Below are 18,858 nucleotides of genomic sequence, written 5' to 3' on the forward strand. Positions count from 1 at the left end.
CCAACTGAAATAGTCTATTGCGTTCTATCTATGTCTGCTAAGATGGGGAAATTAAATGAGGCCAAGTGTATTTTGATATATCCATGTATGTGGGAAAAGCAAACAGGCTTTTCAGCACAACAACCAACTAAAAACCTACATAAAACTGAGAACTTGTAATTCTGATGTACACAAGCACCTAGTTGCTTGGTGGTGAAGTTTTTAGGGTCCTTTCCAACCCTAACTATTGTATGATTCTGTAATCAGTAGAGCTGAGGCAGAGTGACAGGCAGACATGGTGAGGTTGTAGGGTTGCATGGTTGCAGGAGGTAGTGTGATGCATGGTGATACCCAGTGGAGGTGTGTTGGTGTGATGAGAAAGGAGAGTACGTGAAGCAGTATGCAAAGGGTGTATGGCTGTGTTAGGGTGAGGAGGGTGTGTGAAAGCACCTGGCAGAGGCTGGTGTGTGGCATAGGGAGGATGTGGAGTTGTATATGGAGGCACAGGAGGTGCAGCAACATGAAGCAGACGTGCAGAGAAATGGCATATGTATCATAAGCTGATGGTGGGGACATGACATGTGTCACCACTTCTGAGAGATGAGTAGGTGAGGCTGGCTGGAGAAGGGCCTGGGACAGCACAACAGTAGAGTGTAGTATGGTAAAGTGAGACAGGTTTGTGAGTCAGGAGCAGCACGAAGGAGGAACAGGATAGTGAGTGGGGAGCATCCATGCAGTGAAGTGAAATGTGTCCTTGCGGTACCATGTGTAAGCTTCACAGAAGAGAAGGGAACTTGGGGAGAGAAAGCATATGCTGTGTAGCTGTGATAAGGGTCCGCATATGTAATAGTGTAGCAGGAGATGTGTTTGTTGTTGCGAGTCATGCGTGAAGACAGTAAAGAATGCACTGGTGCCCGCACGGGGGTCCGCGGGAGGCGGCTGGTTAACTGATCACTGCTAGGAGAATGTGGAGGTACTGGGGGAAGACGATGCTGGGATGGGGAAGTGGACGGGATTTATGTCGATCACGGATCCGAGGACCCGCTCGGAGGGCGGGGGTGGGGGGGGTGTGTGCCATGTGTCGGGGGGCAGCGGGGCGGGCGGGAGGCGTCGGGGCCGGGCCTCACTCCCGCCGCTCCCCCGCGCAGGCCGAGGCTGCTATAGTAACGCGGAGGACGCCGGCGCTGAGCGGATCGCGAGGGACAGATCACGGCCATGGTGAGCGCCTTACAGGAAGGGCGGGCGGTGGGATGGGGTGGGCGCCGGCCCATGCTGAGCCGTGTCTCTCTCTCGCAGCCCTTCACCGAGCGCGCCTACTACCCGCTGGCGGCGGGGGGAGCCGGGGCAGGCGAGGGGTCGGTGCCGTTTCCCGCCTTCCAGTTCCGCGACCGCCATGAGAGCCCGGACTGGCGGCGGCTGAGCGCCGTGGACGTGTGCCGGGTGTCGCGGGAGGGGGACGTGGCGGCCCTGCAGGAGCACCTGGAGCACGTCACGTTCTGCAGCGCCGAGCGGGAGCGCTGCCCGCATTGCCAGGGCCCCGCCGATCCCCTGCTGCTCAAGCTGCTGCGTCTGGCCCAGCTCTGCACCGAGTACCTGCTGCACTCCCAGGAGTACCTTAGCGCCCAGCTCGGCAGGCTGGAGGAGGCCCTGCGAGTCGCCCTGGCGCAGCGCGACCAGCTGGGCAAGGAAATGACCCAGCGCTCGCAGGAGATCAAGGCGCTAAAGGAGGAGTGCCGGCAGCGGAAGAAGATGATCAGCACCCAGCAGATGATGCTGGAGGCCCGAGCCAGCTACCACCAGGTGAGAGGAGACGTCCTGGTGGCCCAGTAACCCACAGCTTTCCAGGGATAGGCAGCAGAGCAGCTCTGCTCTGCCTGAGTGCATTCACTTGCTGGGTGAAAGGCTTGAGCTGCAGGGACTGGTGACCTTACATAAAGGCAGTGCATTGCTTGCAGGTGCTTTGCTTCCCATCTTTTCAGGTGGTATCACAGACATTCGGGAGAGTGCTGCATCATCTTTAACAAACCCCCTTTTTACTAACAAGTGCTCTTTATTCTTGGATTTGCTTTTGATGCATCTGAAGTGTCAGATACACACACATACAAAACCTGTGATAAATGTGTTGCTACTTTCTGTTGCTGTCTTTCCTTTTGTATCAACTACACAGTCAGAAAACACACAGGGCAAGTACATCAGAACTGGTGCTAGGCAGTAACTTATCTGTCTGCAAGTTACCACTTTCCTTCAGTAACATTCTCCAGCCACAAAGTTTCTGCTTGTGTATGTGACTCAGAAGTGACTCAGGCATTATGGTAAAGAGCCCCAGTGAGGTAGCTAATCCCTAACTCCACAACAATCTGTTCCTTAAGGGTTTTTGTAAGAGCCTTAGTACATAGCTGTTCTGTCGCCTGTGTTATGGCACTCTTTTTTTTTGGGAGGGGTTTTTGTCTTCTGGGTGTCATAGTTTGGTTTAAATATTCTTCAGCTTCAGCATTTTTCAACAGGTTGCAGAAAGCAGGATTGCAGCTTGAAATGTAGTCTAAAGTCTGGAGAGTACACTGGACAGACTGATGTGATTTTAGGCTAGCTCTTCATGTCTATGAGTTTAAAGTTATAGTTAGGGTTTTTTTGTTGTTGTTTTTGTTTTATTAATTCTTTGGGTACTAATAGTCCAGATTGTTGGAATTCTCCTTAATCAATGGAATAGTTGCAATACAGAAGCAACGCAAGTTTTCGTATAGTACATCCAATCTTATCCCACAGTATGACACCAATTTCAGCAGGCTAGTAGAGTTTAATATTTCAAGACATCAGCTAAGTTGGTTCAGGTGTTTCTGTAAGGGAAGACATACCTTTTGCCCCAAGACTAGAGCTATACATATGGTAGACTTCATGGAAACCTTGTCTAAATGTGTATAAGTGTTAGTCTTAAGGACAAGCTGGTGTAATTTTAAAAAGCCAAACAGAGCAGTTTGTGTGCTTTGCGTTGCACAAGAAAACTGATTGCATACATCATTTTATGTGTGAACTGAAATAATTCTGATACTGTGATTGCCAGCTAAGCATTTCCAAGTTTTCCTGAAATATTTGTAGAGTACAGCTGTCTCAGTGGAAGCTGAAGACCAGGATAATGAACTTGGCTCATCACTTAGCTTCTGTTCAGTGGCATTACAATAAAGCAAACATGGAAAAGCCATTTGCTTTTTTAAATTTAATTTCATATAAAGTAAACATCTGATGTCCCCCTTTTTTCTTTTCTCTGATAGAAAATTCTTGTCTCCAGAAGTTATTTAGGTTCCTGTGGGAGAAGTTAAGTCCAGGGAGTGAGATTGAACAGTTCTTGCAGTTCCTACAGTGTTTCTAGGGTTCTGAGTGTGTGTGCCAAAGGTAAATGAAACTCTTCCCAGGGTTTGTAAGTGTGGAGTAGCAGTGTGATCAGTAAACAATAATTGTGTGTTGTTTATCCATGCCATGATCTTGGATGGTCTGCAGGGCCAGGTAAAAGAGGTTTTACTGGTGTTCCTGAGGGGGTACTTCAGATTCCATCACCTTAAAGTCTTGTCTGTTTTGCAAAGGGGTCTGTAAAAAGTTACTTGCCTGTCTTAGTGAAGGTACATTTTATGTTTAACCATGCTTTGGAATTTAGACTTAATGACTTTAATCCATCACCAGTGTAAGTTTAACCGTGAATCATAGAACCATAGAATAGTTAGGGTTGGAAAGGACCTTAAGATCATATAGTTCCAACCCCCCTGCCATGGGCAGGGACACCTCACACTAAACCATGTCACCCAAGGGCTCATCCAACCTGGCCTTGAACACCACCAACGATGGAGCATTCACAACCTCTCTGGGCAACCCATTCCAGTGCCTCACCACCCTCTCAGTAAAGAACTTCCTCCATATATCCAATCTAAACTTCCCCTGTTTAAGTTTGAACCCGTTACCCCTTGTCCTGTCACTACAGTCCCTGATGAATAATCCATCCCCAGCATCCTTGTAGGCCCCCTTCAGATACTGGAAGGCTGCTATGAGGTCTCCACGCAGCCTTCTCTTCTCCAGGCTGAACAGCCCCAACTTCCTCAGCCTATCTTCCTACGGGAGGTGCTCCACTCCCCTGATCATCCTCGTGGCCCTCCTCTGGACTTGTTCCAACAGTTCCATGTCCTTTTTATGTTGAGGACACCAGAACTGCACACAATACTCCAAGTGAGGTCTCACGAGAGCAGAGTAGAGGGGCAGGATCACCTCCTTCGACCTGCTGGTCACTCTCCTCTTGATGCATCCCAGGATACAGTTGGCTTTCTGGGCTGTGAGCACGCACTGCCAGCTCATGTTCATTTTCTCATCAACCAACACCCCAAGTCCTTCTCCCCAGGGCTGCTCTGAATCTCTTCTCTGCCCAACCTGTAGCCGTGCCTGGGATTGCTCTGACCTAGGTGTAGGACCTTGCACTTGGCATGGTTAAACTTCATAAGGTTGGCATCAGCCCACCTCACAAGTGTGTCAAGGTTCCTCTGGATGGCATCCCTTCCCTCCAGCGTATCAACCAAACCACACAGCTTGGTGTCATCGGCAAACTTGCTGAGGGCGCACTCAATCCCACTGTCCGTGTCACCGACAAAGATGTTGAACAAGACCGGTCCCAACACCAATCCCTGAGGGACACCTCTCATTACTGGTTACTGGACATTGAGCCATTGACCACAACTCTTTGCGTGCAGCCATCCAGCCAGTTCTTTATCCACCGAGTGGTCCATCCATCAAATTGATGTCTCTCCAATTTAGAGACAAGGATGTTGTGTGGGACAGTGTCGAATGCTTTGCATAAGTCCAGGTAGATGACGTCAGCTGCTCTACCCCGTCCATCGGTTCCATAGCCCCATCATAGAAGGCCACCAAATTGGTCAGGCAGGATTTCCCCTTAGTGAAGCCATGCTGGCTGTTACCGAGCACCTTGTTGTTTTTCATGTGCCTTAGCATGCCTTCCAGGAGAATCTGCTCAAAGATTTTTCCAGGCACAGAGGTGAGACTGACTGGTCTGTAATTCCCTGGGTCATCCATTTTCCCCATCTTGAAAACAGGGGTTATATTTCCCTTCAGTCATTCTGAACTTCACCTGACTGCCATATTTTTCAAATATGATGGACAATGACTTAGCAACTTCATTTGCCAGCTCCTTCAGGACTCTCAGGTGAATTTTGTCAGATCCCATGAACTTGTGCACGTTCAGGTTCTTAAGATGGTCTTGAACCAGATCCTCTCCTACAGTGGGCCTAAGGTCTTCATTCTCACAGTCCCTGCATCTGCCTTCCAAGACTTGGGTGGTGTGATCATTTGCCAGTGAAGACTGAGTCAAAGAAGTCATTAAGAACCTCAGCCTTCTCCAAATCCCGGGTAGCCAGTTCTCCTGATAGCTTCCGGAGAGGGCCCACTTTGTCCCTGGTCTGTCTTTTATTTGCAATGTACCTATAGAATCCCTTCCTGTTATCTTTCACATCCTTACCCAAGTTTAATTCTAACTGGGCCTTAGCTTTCCTAACCTGGTCCCTAACTTCCCGGACAACATCCCTGTATTCTTTCCAGGCCTCCTGTCCTTGTTTCCACCTTTTATAAGCCTCTTTTTTCCCCTCTAAGTTTGCTCAGCAGCTCCTTATCCTCCAGGGAGGTCTCCTGGCCCTCCTGTTGCACTTCTTCTAGTTGGGATGCAACACTCCTGAGCTTGTAACAAGTGATCCTTGAATATCAACCAACAGTCCTGGCCCCCCCTGCCTTCTAGGGCTATATCCCATGGAACCTACTAAGCAGGTTCTTGAGGAGGCGAAAGTCTGCTCTCTTGAAGTCCAGGGCAGTGAGCTTGCTGCACACTCTTCTCACTGTCCTGGGAATCTCAAACTCGACCATCTCATGATCACTACAACTAAGGCTGCCCTGGAGCTTCACATTTCCAACCAGCCCTTCCCTGTTGGTAAGCATGAGGTCATGCATGGCGCCTCTCCTTGTGGGCTCCTCTATTACTTGCAGAAGGAAGTTGTCTTCCACACAGTCAAAGTACTACTGTAAAATGGTACTTCGTACCTGTAAGTCCTAAATTTAAGACTCATTGACCATACCTTCATCTGCGTAGTACACATTTAATTTCAAATAAGTTTGTCACTTTTTTCATACTTTGTTCAGAAATCTTACATTCTCACGCACAGTGTATGCATGAAGTGCACATTGTGTCTAACTCTGTGAAAAGTGGTTGCAAGAATAATGTCGCATAATTCAAAACCTAAATAATTCCCTGTGTTACACCTGTCTCCTGAAGTAAGAGCTTGCTTTCACTGCCAGCAAGTCAAACTGACATGAAGTTTGTGCTTGAATGGATAACATTATTTCACAGCCAATTTCATTCCATAAATCATGTACAATCTGTTCCACTGTAAGATCCCTCTTGGCTGGCAGTAATGCTTTGCTACCATACTCTCCCTCTTTACTATGGTTTTATGTTAGCACTTTTTTTTGCATTTGTTCAACAAAATTTGTCTTAATAATTCATGTCTTTAGAGTTTGCTGAAAGAGGTATTTAATAGGATACCTGACTATCAGTGGAAATAGTGTAAATATTAGATGAAATCTGGGATTTTGAGTATGGTGATAAGATCTTGAATCTGTTAAGTCAGTCACAAAGAAAAAGGCCTCAGCTGAGCATTTGTGGTTTATTAAAATGTATTTATTTGAAAAGAAGGAGTATGAGAAAGAAGTGGATCAAGAACTGGCTGGATGGCCGCATGCAAAGAGTTGTGGTCAATGGCTCGATGTCCAGCTGGAGACCGATAACAAGTGGTGTCCCTCAGGGATCGGTGTTGGGACCGGTCTTGTTCAACATCTTTGTCGGTGACACGGACAGTGGGATTGAGTGTGCCCTCAGCAAGTTTGCCGATGACACCAAGCTGTGTGGTTTGGTTGATACGCTGGAGGGAAGGGATGCCATCCAGAGGAACCTTGACACACTTGTGAGGTGGGCTGATGCCAACCTTATGAAGTTTAACCATGCCAAGTGCAAGGTCCTACACCTAGGTCAGAGCAATCCCAGGCACGGCTACAGGTTGGGCAGAGAAGAGATTCAGAGCAGCCCTGGGGAGAAGGACTTGGGGTGTTGGTTGATGAGAAAATGAACATGAGCTGGCAGTGCGTGCTCACAGCCCAGAAAGCCAACTGTATCCTGGGATGCATCAAGAGGAGAGTGACCAGCAGGTCGAAGGAGGTGATCCTGCCCCTCTACTCTGCTCTCGTGAGGCCTCACTTGGAGTATTGTGTGCAGTTCTGGTGTCCTCAACATAAAAAGGACATGGAACTGTTGGAACAAGTCCAGAGGAGGGCCACGAGGATGATCAGGGGAGTGGAGCACCCCCCGTAGGAAGATAGGCTGAGGAAGTTGGGGCTGTTCAGCCTGGAGAAGAGAAGGCTGCGTGGAGACCTCATAGCAGCCTTCCAGTATCTGAAGGGGGCCTACAAGGATGCTGGGGATGGATTATTCATCAGGGACTGTAGTGACAGGACAAGGGGTAACGGGTTCAAACTTAAACAGGGGAAGTTTAGATTGGATATATGGAGGAAGTTCTTTACTGAGAGGGTGGTGAGGCACTGGAATGGGTTGCCCAGAGAGGTTGTGAATGCTCCATCGTTGGTGGTGTTCAAGGCCAGGTTGGATGAGCCCTTGGGTGACATGGTTTAGTGTGAGGTGTCCCTGCCCATGGCAGGGGGGTTGGAACTATATGATCTTAAGGTCCTTTCCAACCCTAACTATTCTATTCTATGATTCTATTCTAAGTAAGAAGTAACCCTACCTAAAGTGATTCAGGGCTCTGATTCATTGTCTTACCAGTATGTTGCAATGCAAAATCTGTAGGTGTAGCTTTTGTCCTTGTACTGCCCATTTGTTTTTAATATTCTGAACATTACTGAGATGGACCTTGAAGGTGAACAAAAAAAAAAAAAAAAAAGGAAATTAAAATTTAAAATTAGTAGGATCCAAATTTGACTTAAAATCTGACTTGAAATTAAAAAATAGTAAGTAAATTTTAAGAATAGTAATTGAAAACAGCTTTATGCTTCAGAAGGGTGCTAGTTAGCACAGTAATATATGTACCTTTTCTTGCAAACCGATGTACTGTTACCTTGTCTTGAAGTGTCTGAACTTCTGAAAACTCACTTACTAATAGTCAAACCCATCATTCTTGGTTTTTTTCCAGCTGTGTGGTGCTCTCCTTTGCTGTGATACAAGAATCTTAAGAATACCTGAGCTGTTAGTTGGCTGGAGTCAACGTTTCTTTTACTGAATAGTGTTGTCTTACTTTTTCGTTATATACTTATGTCTTATCTGTGGTGTATACTTGAATTTGAGCTTGGTTTGCCAAACAGATGTTACTAACAATAACTAACTTGGTTTGCATTTTTTTTGTTTTTTTTTTTTTACTTTTTGCAGTGTCAGCTTTGTGAAAAGGCTTTTATGAACTATTCCTTTTTGCAAAGTCACATGCAGAGACGTCATCCAGAAGAATCTCAGATTGGTATGTACTTTAATATTATGAAAGAAATTAAGATATATGGTGTATGTGATATAGTCAGGATGTGCAGTTCATGATTTTGTGTAACTGGGAGAATGATTTTTGTTTCCATTTTTAGGTGGCAGATACCAATTTGTGTGAATGCAAGCAACACTGACTGACAAAATGTATTGGGTGACATGTTTCTGTCTATAGAAAATAATTAACAAAAAATTGTATGCCATATTTACAGTACCTTTTCAAACTAATATTCCCACTGAATACTTTAGTCAGTAGCAGGCTTCAGGGCACAATTTCTGTGTGTAGGCATGTGTATTATGAAGATGTGTGTAAAATGAAAAAATTGCACTAAGTACAATATATTTTGTGAATATATGTATATATGTGAACTATCAGTCGTATAATAATCCAGCTCACCTGAAATCAGTTTGAGTAGGATCAGACTCTCTTGAACTAAACTGACTAAAATACAGTGAGAAAGAGAAACTATCAAGAATAATCTAACTTCAGGTATTTATGATAATCTCTGTTGCTATACCACTAATATACATACTTCTGCCTCTCTAAATTGAAAAATATGTAGTTTGAAAAGCAATGCTCTCAAAATTTGTTTCATTCATCTCCAAATTCTTTCCTTCCCGTTAGGCTACATGCTTATGATTTATTGCGAGGAACTAATAAGTATTGACAAATGGCAGTGATTAGAAATGAGTTAGGAGAAAAGAGCGTTTGGGAGCAAAAAGAGAGGGAAGAATCTAGTGGAGTCTGAACTGTAGCTTGTCAGGCAAATAAAACAAAAAAATAAAAATAAAGAAAAAAAAAAAAAAAAGTGAGAGGGTCTGAGTAAGCATCTGAGTAACCGTTAGTATATTGGAAGAAGAAAGCTTGTGTGCTTTATGCTTGATAAAAATGGTAGTGGAAGATGCTGCAGAAACAGTAGAATTAATTATTATACAAAGAATTAGTCTGAAATGGCTGAAATGTGAGGGAAATACTCCATACAGTTATTTCTGAAATAATATTCTGCATTGTGCTCAGATTCCCAGATGATGGGCTAGTAAATCCTTGGTAAATTGGTAAAATGTTTCAAGATTAAAGATTGCTATATTTTTTGCATATTTAACATGGTTTTTTTACAGTGACATTCTTCCTGACTCATTCCAGATAAATAGTGAGTTATATTCCAAATGGATTCCTTACAAAAGTTATTTAGAATAATAAATTAAACTTAACAGTGTTGAATTACTGAGGTTCACTTTGTCCTTCATGTGTCATTTTTTGAGCTTGTGTTGCTTAGATTACTTTGAAGTTAGATTATAGAATACTTTTTCTTGTAAATATTGTATAAACTATTTCACATGTCATTGATACATACATTTTCAGTCTTCGAAGATAAGTTAGCAGTTAAACACATATATATTTAAGAATATCTTCGGTGAATCATAGTAGTGGGAGGGAAATGGTCTAAGAGAGCCACACTTCATGAAGATGCTACTGAAACACTATAGAAATGCATTTGCAGTATCACATCTCCAGAAATTACAACGAACATTTTAAAAATCTGTGTTTCCTTTAAGCAGAGCAGAAGAGGAAAGCAAAGACAGACAAATTGCAGGATGAGATTGATAAACTCAAGGAGCAGTTGCAGCTCACCAAATCCCAGTTAGAGGCTGAACAGCAGGCTAACTTGGTTAAGTTTTCTAAGGTAACATGTGCTAAGTAATGTGAACGTCTCAAAAGCATTAGTACTTTGGACTGTGTTCATTCATTTTATAACTGGAACAGAACAAAATGTATCTGCAACTTTCCTGTCTGGCAGGGATGTGCTTGGGCATTAGAACATAGCCCTCCCTTGCCTCAGGTAATTCATAGAATCATAGAATGGTTGGGGTTGGAAAGGACCTTAAGATCATCTAGTTCCAACCCCCCTGCCATGGGCAGAAACGCCTCACCCTAGAGCGTGTTGCCCAAGGCTCTGTCTAATATTATAATATCTAATAATATAATATTATATAATTCTCATATCCACTTTCCCCTTACTTTCATTTGAGACATATTTTAAATGAATACTTGAGGCAACACTTCTGTGAGCACTTGCCAGTTCATAAGCTATATAGACTGTTACTGAAGCAAATAAAATTGCCTTGCTGTGGGGAAATAAAAGCTATTTTTGGCATTATGATATTTTGTAGTGTGTAAGTCTTTCTTAGATCTAATGTGATTTTATACGTGACATAAACTGAGTAGGATTTATTCTTTGCTGTGGAGAACTTTACTGTCTAACAGAGATGTAAAGCAGTTCAAGGAAAAGAGACTGAGAAAAAATAAAGCAATCTGGAGCTTGCATATTGGTCTGTAAACCCTTAGGATTTGACTAACCAGAGAGCGAAAGCAGGAAGTAGTGTTAGCTACTGCTGTGTGAATGAAGAGACCTTAAACCAGAATGATTTAGAAGCAGTAATTATCTATTTGTAATCACATGCAAGGCTTTGTTTAGTATTATACTGAATCTTCCAAGAATACTTACTGGCTCAGAAAGAGAAAATAGAATCTCTAAGTTACCTGTATAATTACTTTTTTTTTTTTTAACTTTGATAATTTCAGCTCATCTCACAGTTTGCATTTCTGTTTAAGTAAATACAATCATAATTTGCTATAGAAATAGGGGTGGATTTTTTTTTTTTTAGCAGGGAAGAGGCTTTGTGCTTTAGTTTGAGGAGCAAATTCTTGGCATAAGAAACAAATATGTCCCATGATTGAGTTAAATGCTGATCTTTGCGTTGCAGTTTGCCCTATATCACATTCAAAAGCAGTGTTTTGTGATTGTTAACCTAACTTGTGAGAACTTTCTCTCAATATTTATAACTTCTAAATGGCTTTCCTAGGGGAGTGTGAGGACCTTCAAACATAAAGCCAACCATTATATTTTGAAAGAAACCTTGCATTTTGAATTTAAAGGAAATAAAGAAAACACAGATATCATTAATTATTTTCTTCCTTGTTTTCAGAGGAAAATCTGGTCTTCTGTAAAACATGTAGTGTTTCTTTCCCTGAACACTGCTTCAGACTCTTCTTTCTCCAGTCTTCATGTTCCCCTTTTCTCAGGGCCATTCAGCTTCCTGTTTTGTTTTTTTCTTTTTCTTTTTGGTTTTTTGTCATTTTCAAAAGTACTGAATTGCCAGATGAAGAACATGGCTAGAGTTTTACTTAGGAATGTAAGCCCTGTGTGAACATGTGCTAGGCATGCTACTCATTCATTCTGTACCTCACTTTTGAGAGGTACAGCAATTATATATTTCTCCTGCCCCTAACAAATTGTTTTTCTTATGAAATGGGACTTGGAGTGTGTGTGACAGGGCAGTGTACACTTTTTAGGGCATATGGGGTCTATTTTGAAGTCACTTGTTTTAGCTGAGACTCCTAACTACAAGTGGACTACCGAAATGTCCTGAAGCTGCAGCCTGCGGTGTTACACAACAAGGAGCTTTCAAAGCTTGTGTGTTTTTCTGGGATTTCAGGGAAGATAGGAATGTGGAGTGTGGCTAGTTGCAGTTTGTCTGCCATGACTGACACCCACTGTCAATTCAGGTATCATTATGTTGTTGTGTTTTGACTGAAAGAGCAGAAGATCTTTCCCTTTGATTTTTTTTTTTTTTTTAGGATAACCACTACTGGAGGGAATTTGGATAAAAACTGTCATGCTTCCAATTCTTGGTCACTTCTACTCCTTTGAGGTGAAAGGATGTGGAAGACCCCATTCTTCATGAGTGTACAATGATTGTTTGTTATAGTTAGCCAGAGAACAAATTCAGAGTGAATCTGTGATGGAAAGATGTAGGGATTGGCTACAAAGTGTGTATATTCTGGGCAGTGAAATGCAGGACTTCAAACAAGTTGAGGACTATAGAAAAGTGAATGAGTAGGTAATGGAATGATGAAATAATTTAACAGCTAAAGTGGGTTAACTGTATATGGGGAAAAAATAGTTCTTTGTCTACAAAAGTATGGGCTCTGAGCTGAGTTTTATTACTGAAGGAGAAGATCTTAAGGTTGTGATACATAGTTTCATGGAAGCATCAGCCCAGGGGTTAATAGCTGTCAGCAAAGAAAATCAAATATTACAAGTCAGTCAAAAAAATGGCTTTGCAAGCCACAGCCTAAATTGAGTGTGTGGATCTAGTCACTTCATCTCAAATATGATATGATATGATATGATATGATATAATAATAAAAGTTATGGAGATGGTCTACAAAGTTGATCAATCTGTATTTAGAGTGACTGAGCATGCTAAAAGTTGTCAGTCTGAAAAAGAGACAACAGCTCGGTGGAGATGGAGGGCGAGATACTGATGGCTGCAAAATGATGAGTTACCTAGAGTGAATAGGTATTAATCATTCACTTTCTTTTCCAGTTCAGGACTTGGCATCCATCAAATGAACCTAGCAGGAGCCAGATTCAGACCAAAAAAAAAACCCCAAAACTTGCCTCTTCATTCAACTTGTGGAGCTCATTGGCAAAAGATGTTGCAGTTGCTAAAAGCTGACACAGCCACAAGGGATGACTGCAAAAGTATATGAAGAGAAATGTATTGAAGGTTACTGAGTTTACAAAACTCTGTCTGGCTGAGGAAGTCCTCTGAGCTGGAAACAGTTGGCAGCTTGGAGACTATTAAGGAGAATGCGTGTGTTTGTTTGCCCTGGTATTGTCTTTTCCCACCTAAATGCTTATGGCCTCTGTGAGAAACAGGATGCTGAACTACGTAGATCTTTGATATGGCCAAGTAAGGTTGTTCGTGTGTTATTCAATGAAAAACAATGAACTACCAAAATGTCTTATCAAAATATAGCAAAATGTATAGTTTGCTACCCCAGAATTTTTCCAAAACTGTTGGATTTAATTTTTTTTGATGTGACAGTATTGCCTGTTGAAAGTGACTGCTTCCCACACGTAGTTTGGGTGCTTAAATTGGTATTGCATGTGGGGAAAAATAACAAATAATGCTTTTCATATAATTTCAGGAATGTGAACAGCAAAAATCAAAAGAAGAAGAAATTCTGCAGTCATTTCATAAATGGAAAGAGGAAGAAAAAGAGAAATTGGCTGATGAAATAGAAAAAGTGAAAGAGATGTTTATGAAAGAGCTTAAAGAGTTGTCTTCAAGAAATTCAACATTAGAAAATGTAAGTGATTTACATTTTCCAACATTTTAAGGCATGAATCCCTTATAATAGATGGCAGTGAACTTCACATATTTGAAATGTGATGTAGTCATCTTAGAAGTCTTCTTACAGAACTCTAAAAATAATAATTTGATGATAGCCATAATTCTATCTTTGTATACTGGTGCTTTAGGAACATAATTTCAGTTCTTTTTTAAATAGCACTGTTCTAGATGAATGAATTATGCCTTCAGCAGCTATGTCAGTTTTTTCTTACTCTTCAACCTTTGGATGTCTGTTTACAGATGGGTAGATATGATTGATGTCTGCTAGGTGTGCTTACACTAGTATTCTTGTAACTGGCATGGAGGAGACTAACCTCTGGGTTATAGTCCTGACAGTATAACTGCATGTGTTTTCAATGCATGCTCTAGAAATGCTTTCCAGAGTTTTCACCAGAAAGAGAGCTGTAGAAGTATAGGTGATCAGAAAACAAATATGCACAGTATTACCAGAGTAGCTTGTATTTTGTAGCTGCTATGTCCTGTGTGCACTTGCAAGGCATATTTATATTAAATGTATACATTAATAATTATGTGAAACTCGATAAATGCTGAACTCGTTATAAATGTGAAAAGTATCTGATACAGTCTCTGTATAGTTATGTTTGAAGTAAATTGTGTATTAAGTAACAAAATGTGTATACATGTTCTTAAATTCTCTCCTCCCCCTCCTTCCCCCACCTCCTTCTAGCAACTGGTAGAATTACAAAAGTCCAGTATGCCAAAAAAGTCCAACTTAGGGACACTGAAAGACAGCCAGGACTTTACAGAAGAGGAACCTCAGAGTCCTCAGGATTATCGCAGTGTGGTCAAGCTTCTTGAAAAACAGGTAACACTATAACTTAAAGTACTGTTTTTGACAGACTGCTTGTGTTCTTTTTATTTTTGTACATCTCTGAATAGGGTTTTAAATACGTAAGTAAAATTCTCATCTCTCTGAAGGCCCACAGTAGCTTCTTTTTGAAGATTTACTATTATTTAGTACAGTCTTTATAATGGAGATTGAGGCATTATTTCGCTTATCCTTTATAAATGAACTAATTGTTATTTATTTATTTATATTCTCTTATTCTTTGTGATTAAATATAACTAGTACTATGCAGTATGCTTGCAGTTCAGTTCCAGTGAGCTCTAATGAAGCATTTATGTCTGCTCATCTGTGAGAACACTTAAGAAAAAATGAAGTTGTCCATTATCCAAGATGAAAAAAAAAAAAAGAGTTGAGAAGCTTTCTGATGGGATCTGTCAACACAAGACTTTTGGGCCATATGAAGCACTTCAGCTTGGCAGGTGTTGTGGTTTAAGCCCAGGCCGTAAATTAGAACCACGCAGTCTACTCCCCCCCACACCTTCTTCCCCCCGCTGCTGGAGAGACAGGGAGGAGAATTGAAACAATGCAACTCCCGTGGGTTGAGATAAGAACAGTTTAGTAACTAAGGTATAACACAAATCACTACTGCTACCACCAATACTAATAATGATAAAGGAGCTAATAAGGGAAGAGAATACAACACCTCACCGACCGATACCTCACCCCCACCCAGCAGTGGTCTAGCCCTTCCGGGTAACTCTCAGTTACATCTTGGGCATGACGTGCTGTGGTATGGAATACCTCTTTGGCTAGTTTGGGTCAGGTGTCCTGTCCCTGCTTCCTCCTGGCTTCCCCTCCTCTCTGGCAGAGCATGAGACTCACAAAGTCCTTGGTCAGAGTAAACATTCAGACCAGCAACTGAAAACATCAGTTTTATCAGTACTATTCCCAGGCCGAAAGTCAAAACCACAGCACTGCACCAGCTACTAAGAAGGAGAAAAAGTGACTGCTGCTGCTGAACCCAGGACAGCAGGTTAAACTTCTGTACCAGAACTATGTCATCTGACTAGCATGGATGCTGGTGCTGGTGCAAATCAATTGGACAATCCAAAGTCGCACTTGTAGGAAGGATTGAGCTAAAAAGGGCCACAGGGGCCTAGGTTGTTGCGTTGCTCTGAGACTCACCTCCATGTCCAGGTTGTTCCTTTTTTAAAAAAAAAAAAAAGAGTTGTGATGCCTTTGGAAATACCCACAAACCTTTTTACTCCTTTTTTTGACACTTTGAGACATGCATTATATATTTCATGGTTCTTGGGATGTGAAGGTCTTTGTATATTGCTGGTATCATCCAGAAGTTTAGATACTTCAGTTAGTTTTACTTTATGGGTCTTTTTTTATTTCATCAAAGAAGATTCACTTCACTCTGAAATTCATATATTAATATCTTTTTTAATCAACATTACACAAAATACATTGCTAATGAGTACTTGAAATGACATTATTTTTGGGGAAGAAACGCCCTGCTCTTACTGCTCTAATTGTTAATACACAGAGATGCATCAAAATAATAGTGTATTTCTTACAGTGACTATGGATACAAATTAAGGAGCAAATATGTAGTTTCTAGAGTGATTGATAAAAAAACCATACTCAGATGTATAAAACGTGCTGATGACTGTTCTAGGTCTTAAATATGGGGTTACTCAAGCTTCATATCATCAATGAACTTTTCAGTATTTATGCTTTATTTAGAAAAGTAAAGCTACATATATCAAACTAAATGGTAATGCATTGTTAACAGGAGTAAATATTAATTTCATCTATGCAGGAAAATAAGTGGACATCTAGAATACAAGCCCTAAATCATGACCATGAGACAGAAAAGTCCCTGGTAAGTTTCATGGCAAACCAACCAACAGGAAATTTTTTTTCTTACTTTATTACCCTTGCAGTAGTTCTGAATATGCTGTAATACATTTGTTGCATTAGAAAGCCTAGATATCAAGAGTTGTAAGAGTGTATCCTCTTAGACCTTTTTCTTTCTGTTATGCTAGGAGCTTGAGGTTTCAGTCAAGGCTAAGGTTGAAACAGTATTTGTCACTGAAGAATCTGACAGACACTTGAAACTGTATCTCTCTTCTGAAGAGCTTACAATTAGTTCTTCAAGGACTGTCATTATACAGTGTTTTCTGTGTTACATGGATATGGTGGAAAGTTGAGATATAACTTGCCAACATGTAGGTTTCATCTGCCCTGTACCTTCTGCTGCCACGTACCTATGCCGTATGTCTCAGTCTTTTTTTATTTCTTTTCTGTCACTTCTCTGCTGCTTTTTTAGTTGCAGCTTTCTAATGCAGAATCTGTTCAGCTTTTCCAGGAAAAAACACCATTGCATTTTATTTTGCATCAGTTTATGTATTCTACTATACAGAGCTTAATTCCTCAGATTTTTTTTTTATGTCTGCATTTCTTTTTAATCTCTTTCCAGCTTTGTTTCTCTTGCTTCTTTTCCTTTCATTTTCCTTTCATCTGCGTGAGCATGTAAGAACTGAGCAGATCATAGTGGTCTGACCAATGCTTCTCCTCCTCTGGCAAGAAAGCACTGGGGAGGAGCCATGGAACATTCCCCAAAAAGGATGTAGTTAATGATACACCCACATACAATGCAAGAATAGAATAAGGGAGGAGTAATGTAAGTATTACTTTTGGGATGGTGCACTTAAAACATATTGTTCACTTTCTTCTACATTCAGAGCTAATGGGTTTTTCATGAAAAGTCACATTTCATCTCCTTATTTGATTACATTATTTGATAGTATTTATAACCAAATATTTTTGTAGAGTTGTATGCTTTCTCCTGCAATCTTATTTTTAGGCAATCTCAGCAATGTGTATGCATGTCCCTTTCTTTGTATTGAGATTTAGGTAGTCTTCCTTGTGTGAATAAAAAGTGATCCTAACAGCTGTAAAATATGCAAATCCCAATGAAATCACAGGAGACATTAAGGTTTTTCTGGGGGGAAAAAAAAAAGAAAAGGAAAAAAAAAGTTAAAAATATTTAAGCATGACATTTGCTTGTTTAAACTGTTTAGTATTAAAGAATTTTCTATAATAATATCAAGTTACTTTTCTTTTGATTGCTTTCTAGCTGCTGTCACAGATTGAAAAACTTAAATTATCAGTGAGAGAAGACCTGAATAAAAATAATGCCTTTTACAAGAGGAGGATAGAAGAGTTGGGGCAGAGGCTTCAGGAGCAGAATGATCTGATTATTACTCAGAAGAAGCAGGTCTGTTTTGTGAAGCATTCAATGTTTCAGAGAGCATAGAAAGCAGAGAAACATTTTACTGGCATTTGGTCTTTGATATATCTCTGGTTGCATATTAACTGTGTGTCTGTATGGCTTGGACTTCTGTTTGGGGAATTGGAGTGCAGAACATTATTTTAATCGTAGAACTGCTTAGGTTGGTAAAGACCCTTAAGATCATGGAGTCCAATCATAAACCTAGCATTGCCAAGTCCACCACTAAACTATGTCCCAAAACACCACATCTAAACGTCTTTTAAATACCTCCAGGGATGGGGACTCCACCACTTTCCCTGGGCAGCCTGTTCCAATGTTGACAGCAATTTCAATGAAGAAATTTTTCCTGATCTCCAACCTAAAGCTCCCCTGGCTCAACTTGAGATCATTTCTTCTTGTCCTGTGGCTTGTTACTTGTGAGAAGAGGCCAACACTCACCTCATTACAGCCTCCTTTCAGATAGTTGTAGAGAGCAGTAAGGTCTCCCCTGAACTAAACAACCCCAGTTCCCTCAGCTGCTTCTCATAAAACTTGCTCTCTAGACCCTTCATCAGCTGCCTTGGTCTTTGGACATGCTTCAGCACCTCAATGATTTGCTTGTAGTGGATTCACAAGTTTACTGTTTTCTTTAGACTGAATTACAGCCAGATAGTTTCCTCTACACTCTCAGTTTCATTCAGTGATTGTCTTGGGTGTCAAATAGACAGAACTGTAGAGCAGACTGGAGAACTGTTCATACATTTCAAATAAACGTGTAATTAAGTGTTTTCCTGCAGTGGAGCTGGGCTTGCAAAATTGAATATGAATTGCTGAAGCAGAAAGTATTGAAGCTGTGAGTGCTGAAGTGGTCTATAAGCCTGCTCTCGTTTCACTTTATAGTTTGTAAAAAATAGGGTGTACAAAGCATAAGTCCACATAAGACAACAAACAGAAATGTCTTCAGCAGTCATTAAGCATGAATGAAATACACATTAAGCAGTAGAACAGAGT

At 41.3% G+C, this 18,858-nt stretch overlaps 1 protein-coding gene across 1 annotated transcript in view; it reads left to right on the forward strand.

Moving 5' to 3' along the window:
- Nucleotides 1-1,194: 1,194 nt before the first annotated feature.
- The window catches only part of DZIP1 (DAZ interacting zinc finger protein 1), a gene marked incomplete at both ends in the record, with an annotated part of 37,900 nt that continues 20,236 nt past the window's right edge, over nt 1,195-18,858 (forward strand). Inside the window, 7 exons of the mRNA XM_080613543.1 lie at nt 1,195-1,779; nt 8,450-8,534; nt 10,112-10,236; nt 13,551-13,712; nt 14,445-14,582; nt 16,393-16,455; nt 17,713-17,853. Coding sequence (XP_080469669.1) covers nt 1,195-1,779; nt 8,450-8,534; nt 10,112-10,236; nt 13,551-13,712; nt 14,445-14,582; nt 16,393-16,455; nt 17,713-17,853 — 1,299 coding nt within the window. The remainder of the gene's footprint in view (nt 1,780-8,449; nt 8,535-10,111; nt 10,237-13,550; nt 13,713-14,444; nt 14,583-16,392; nt 16,456-17,712; nt 17,854-18,858) is intronic.

The sequence above is a fragment of the Psittacula echo genome (genome assembly GCF_963264785.1).
Source record: "Psittacula echo genome assembly, chromosome: 3".
Lineage (NCBI taxonomy): Eukaryota > Metazoa > Chordata > Aves > Psittaciformes > Psittacidae > Psittacula > Psittacula echo.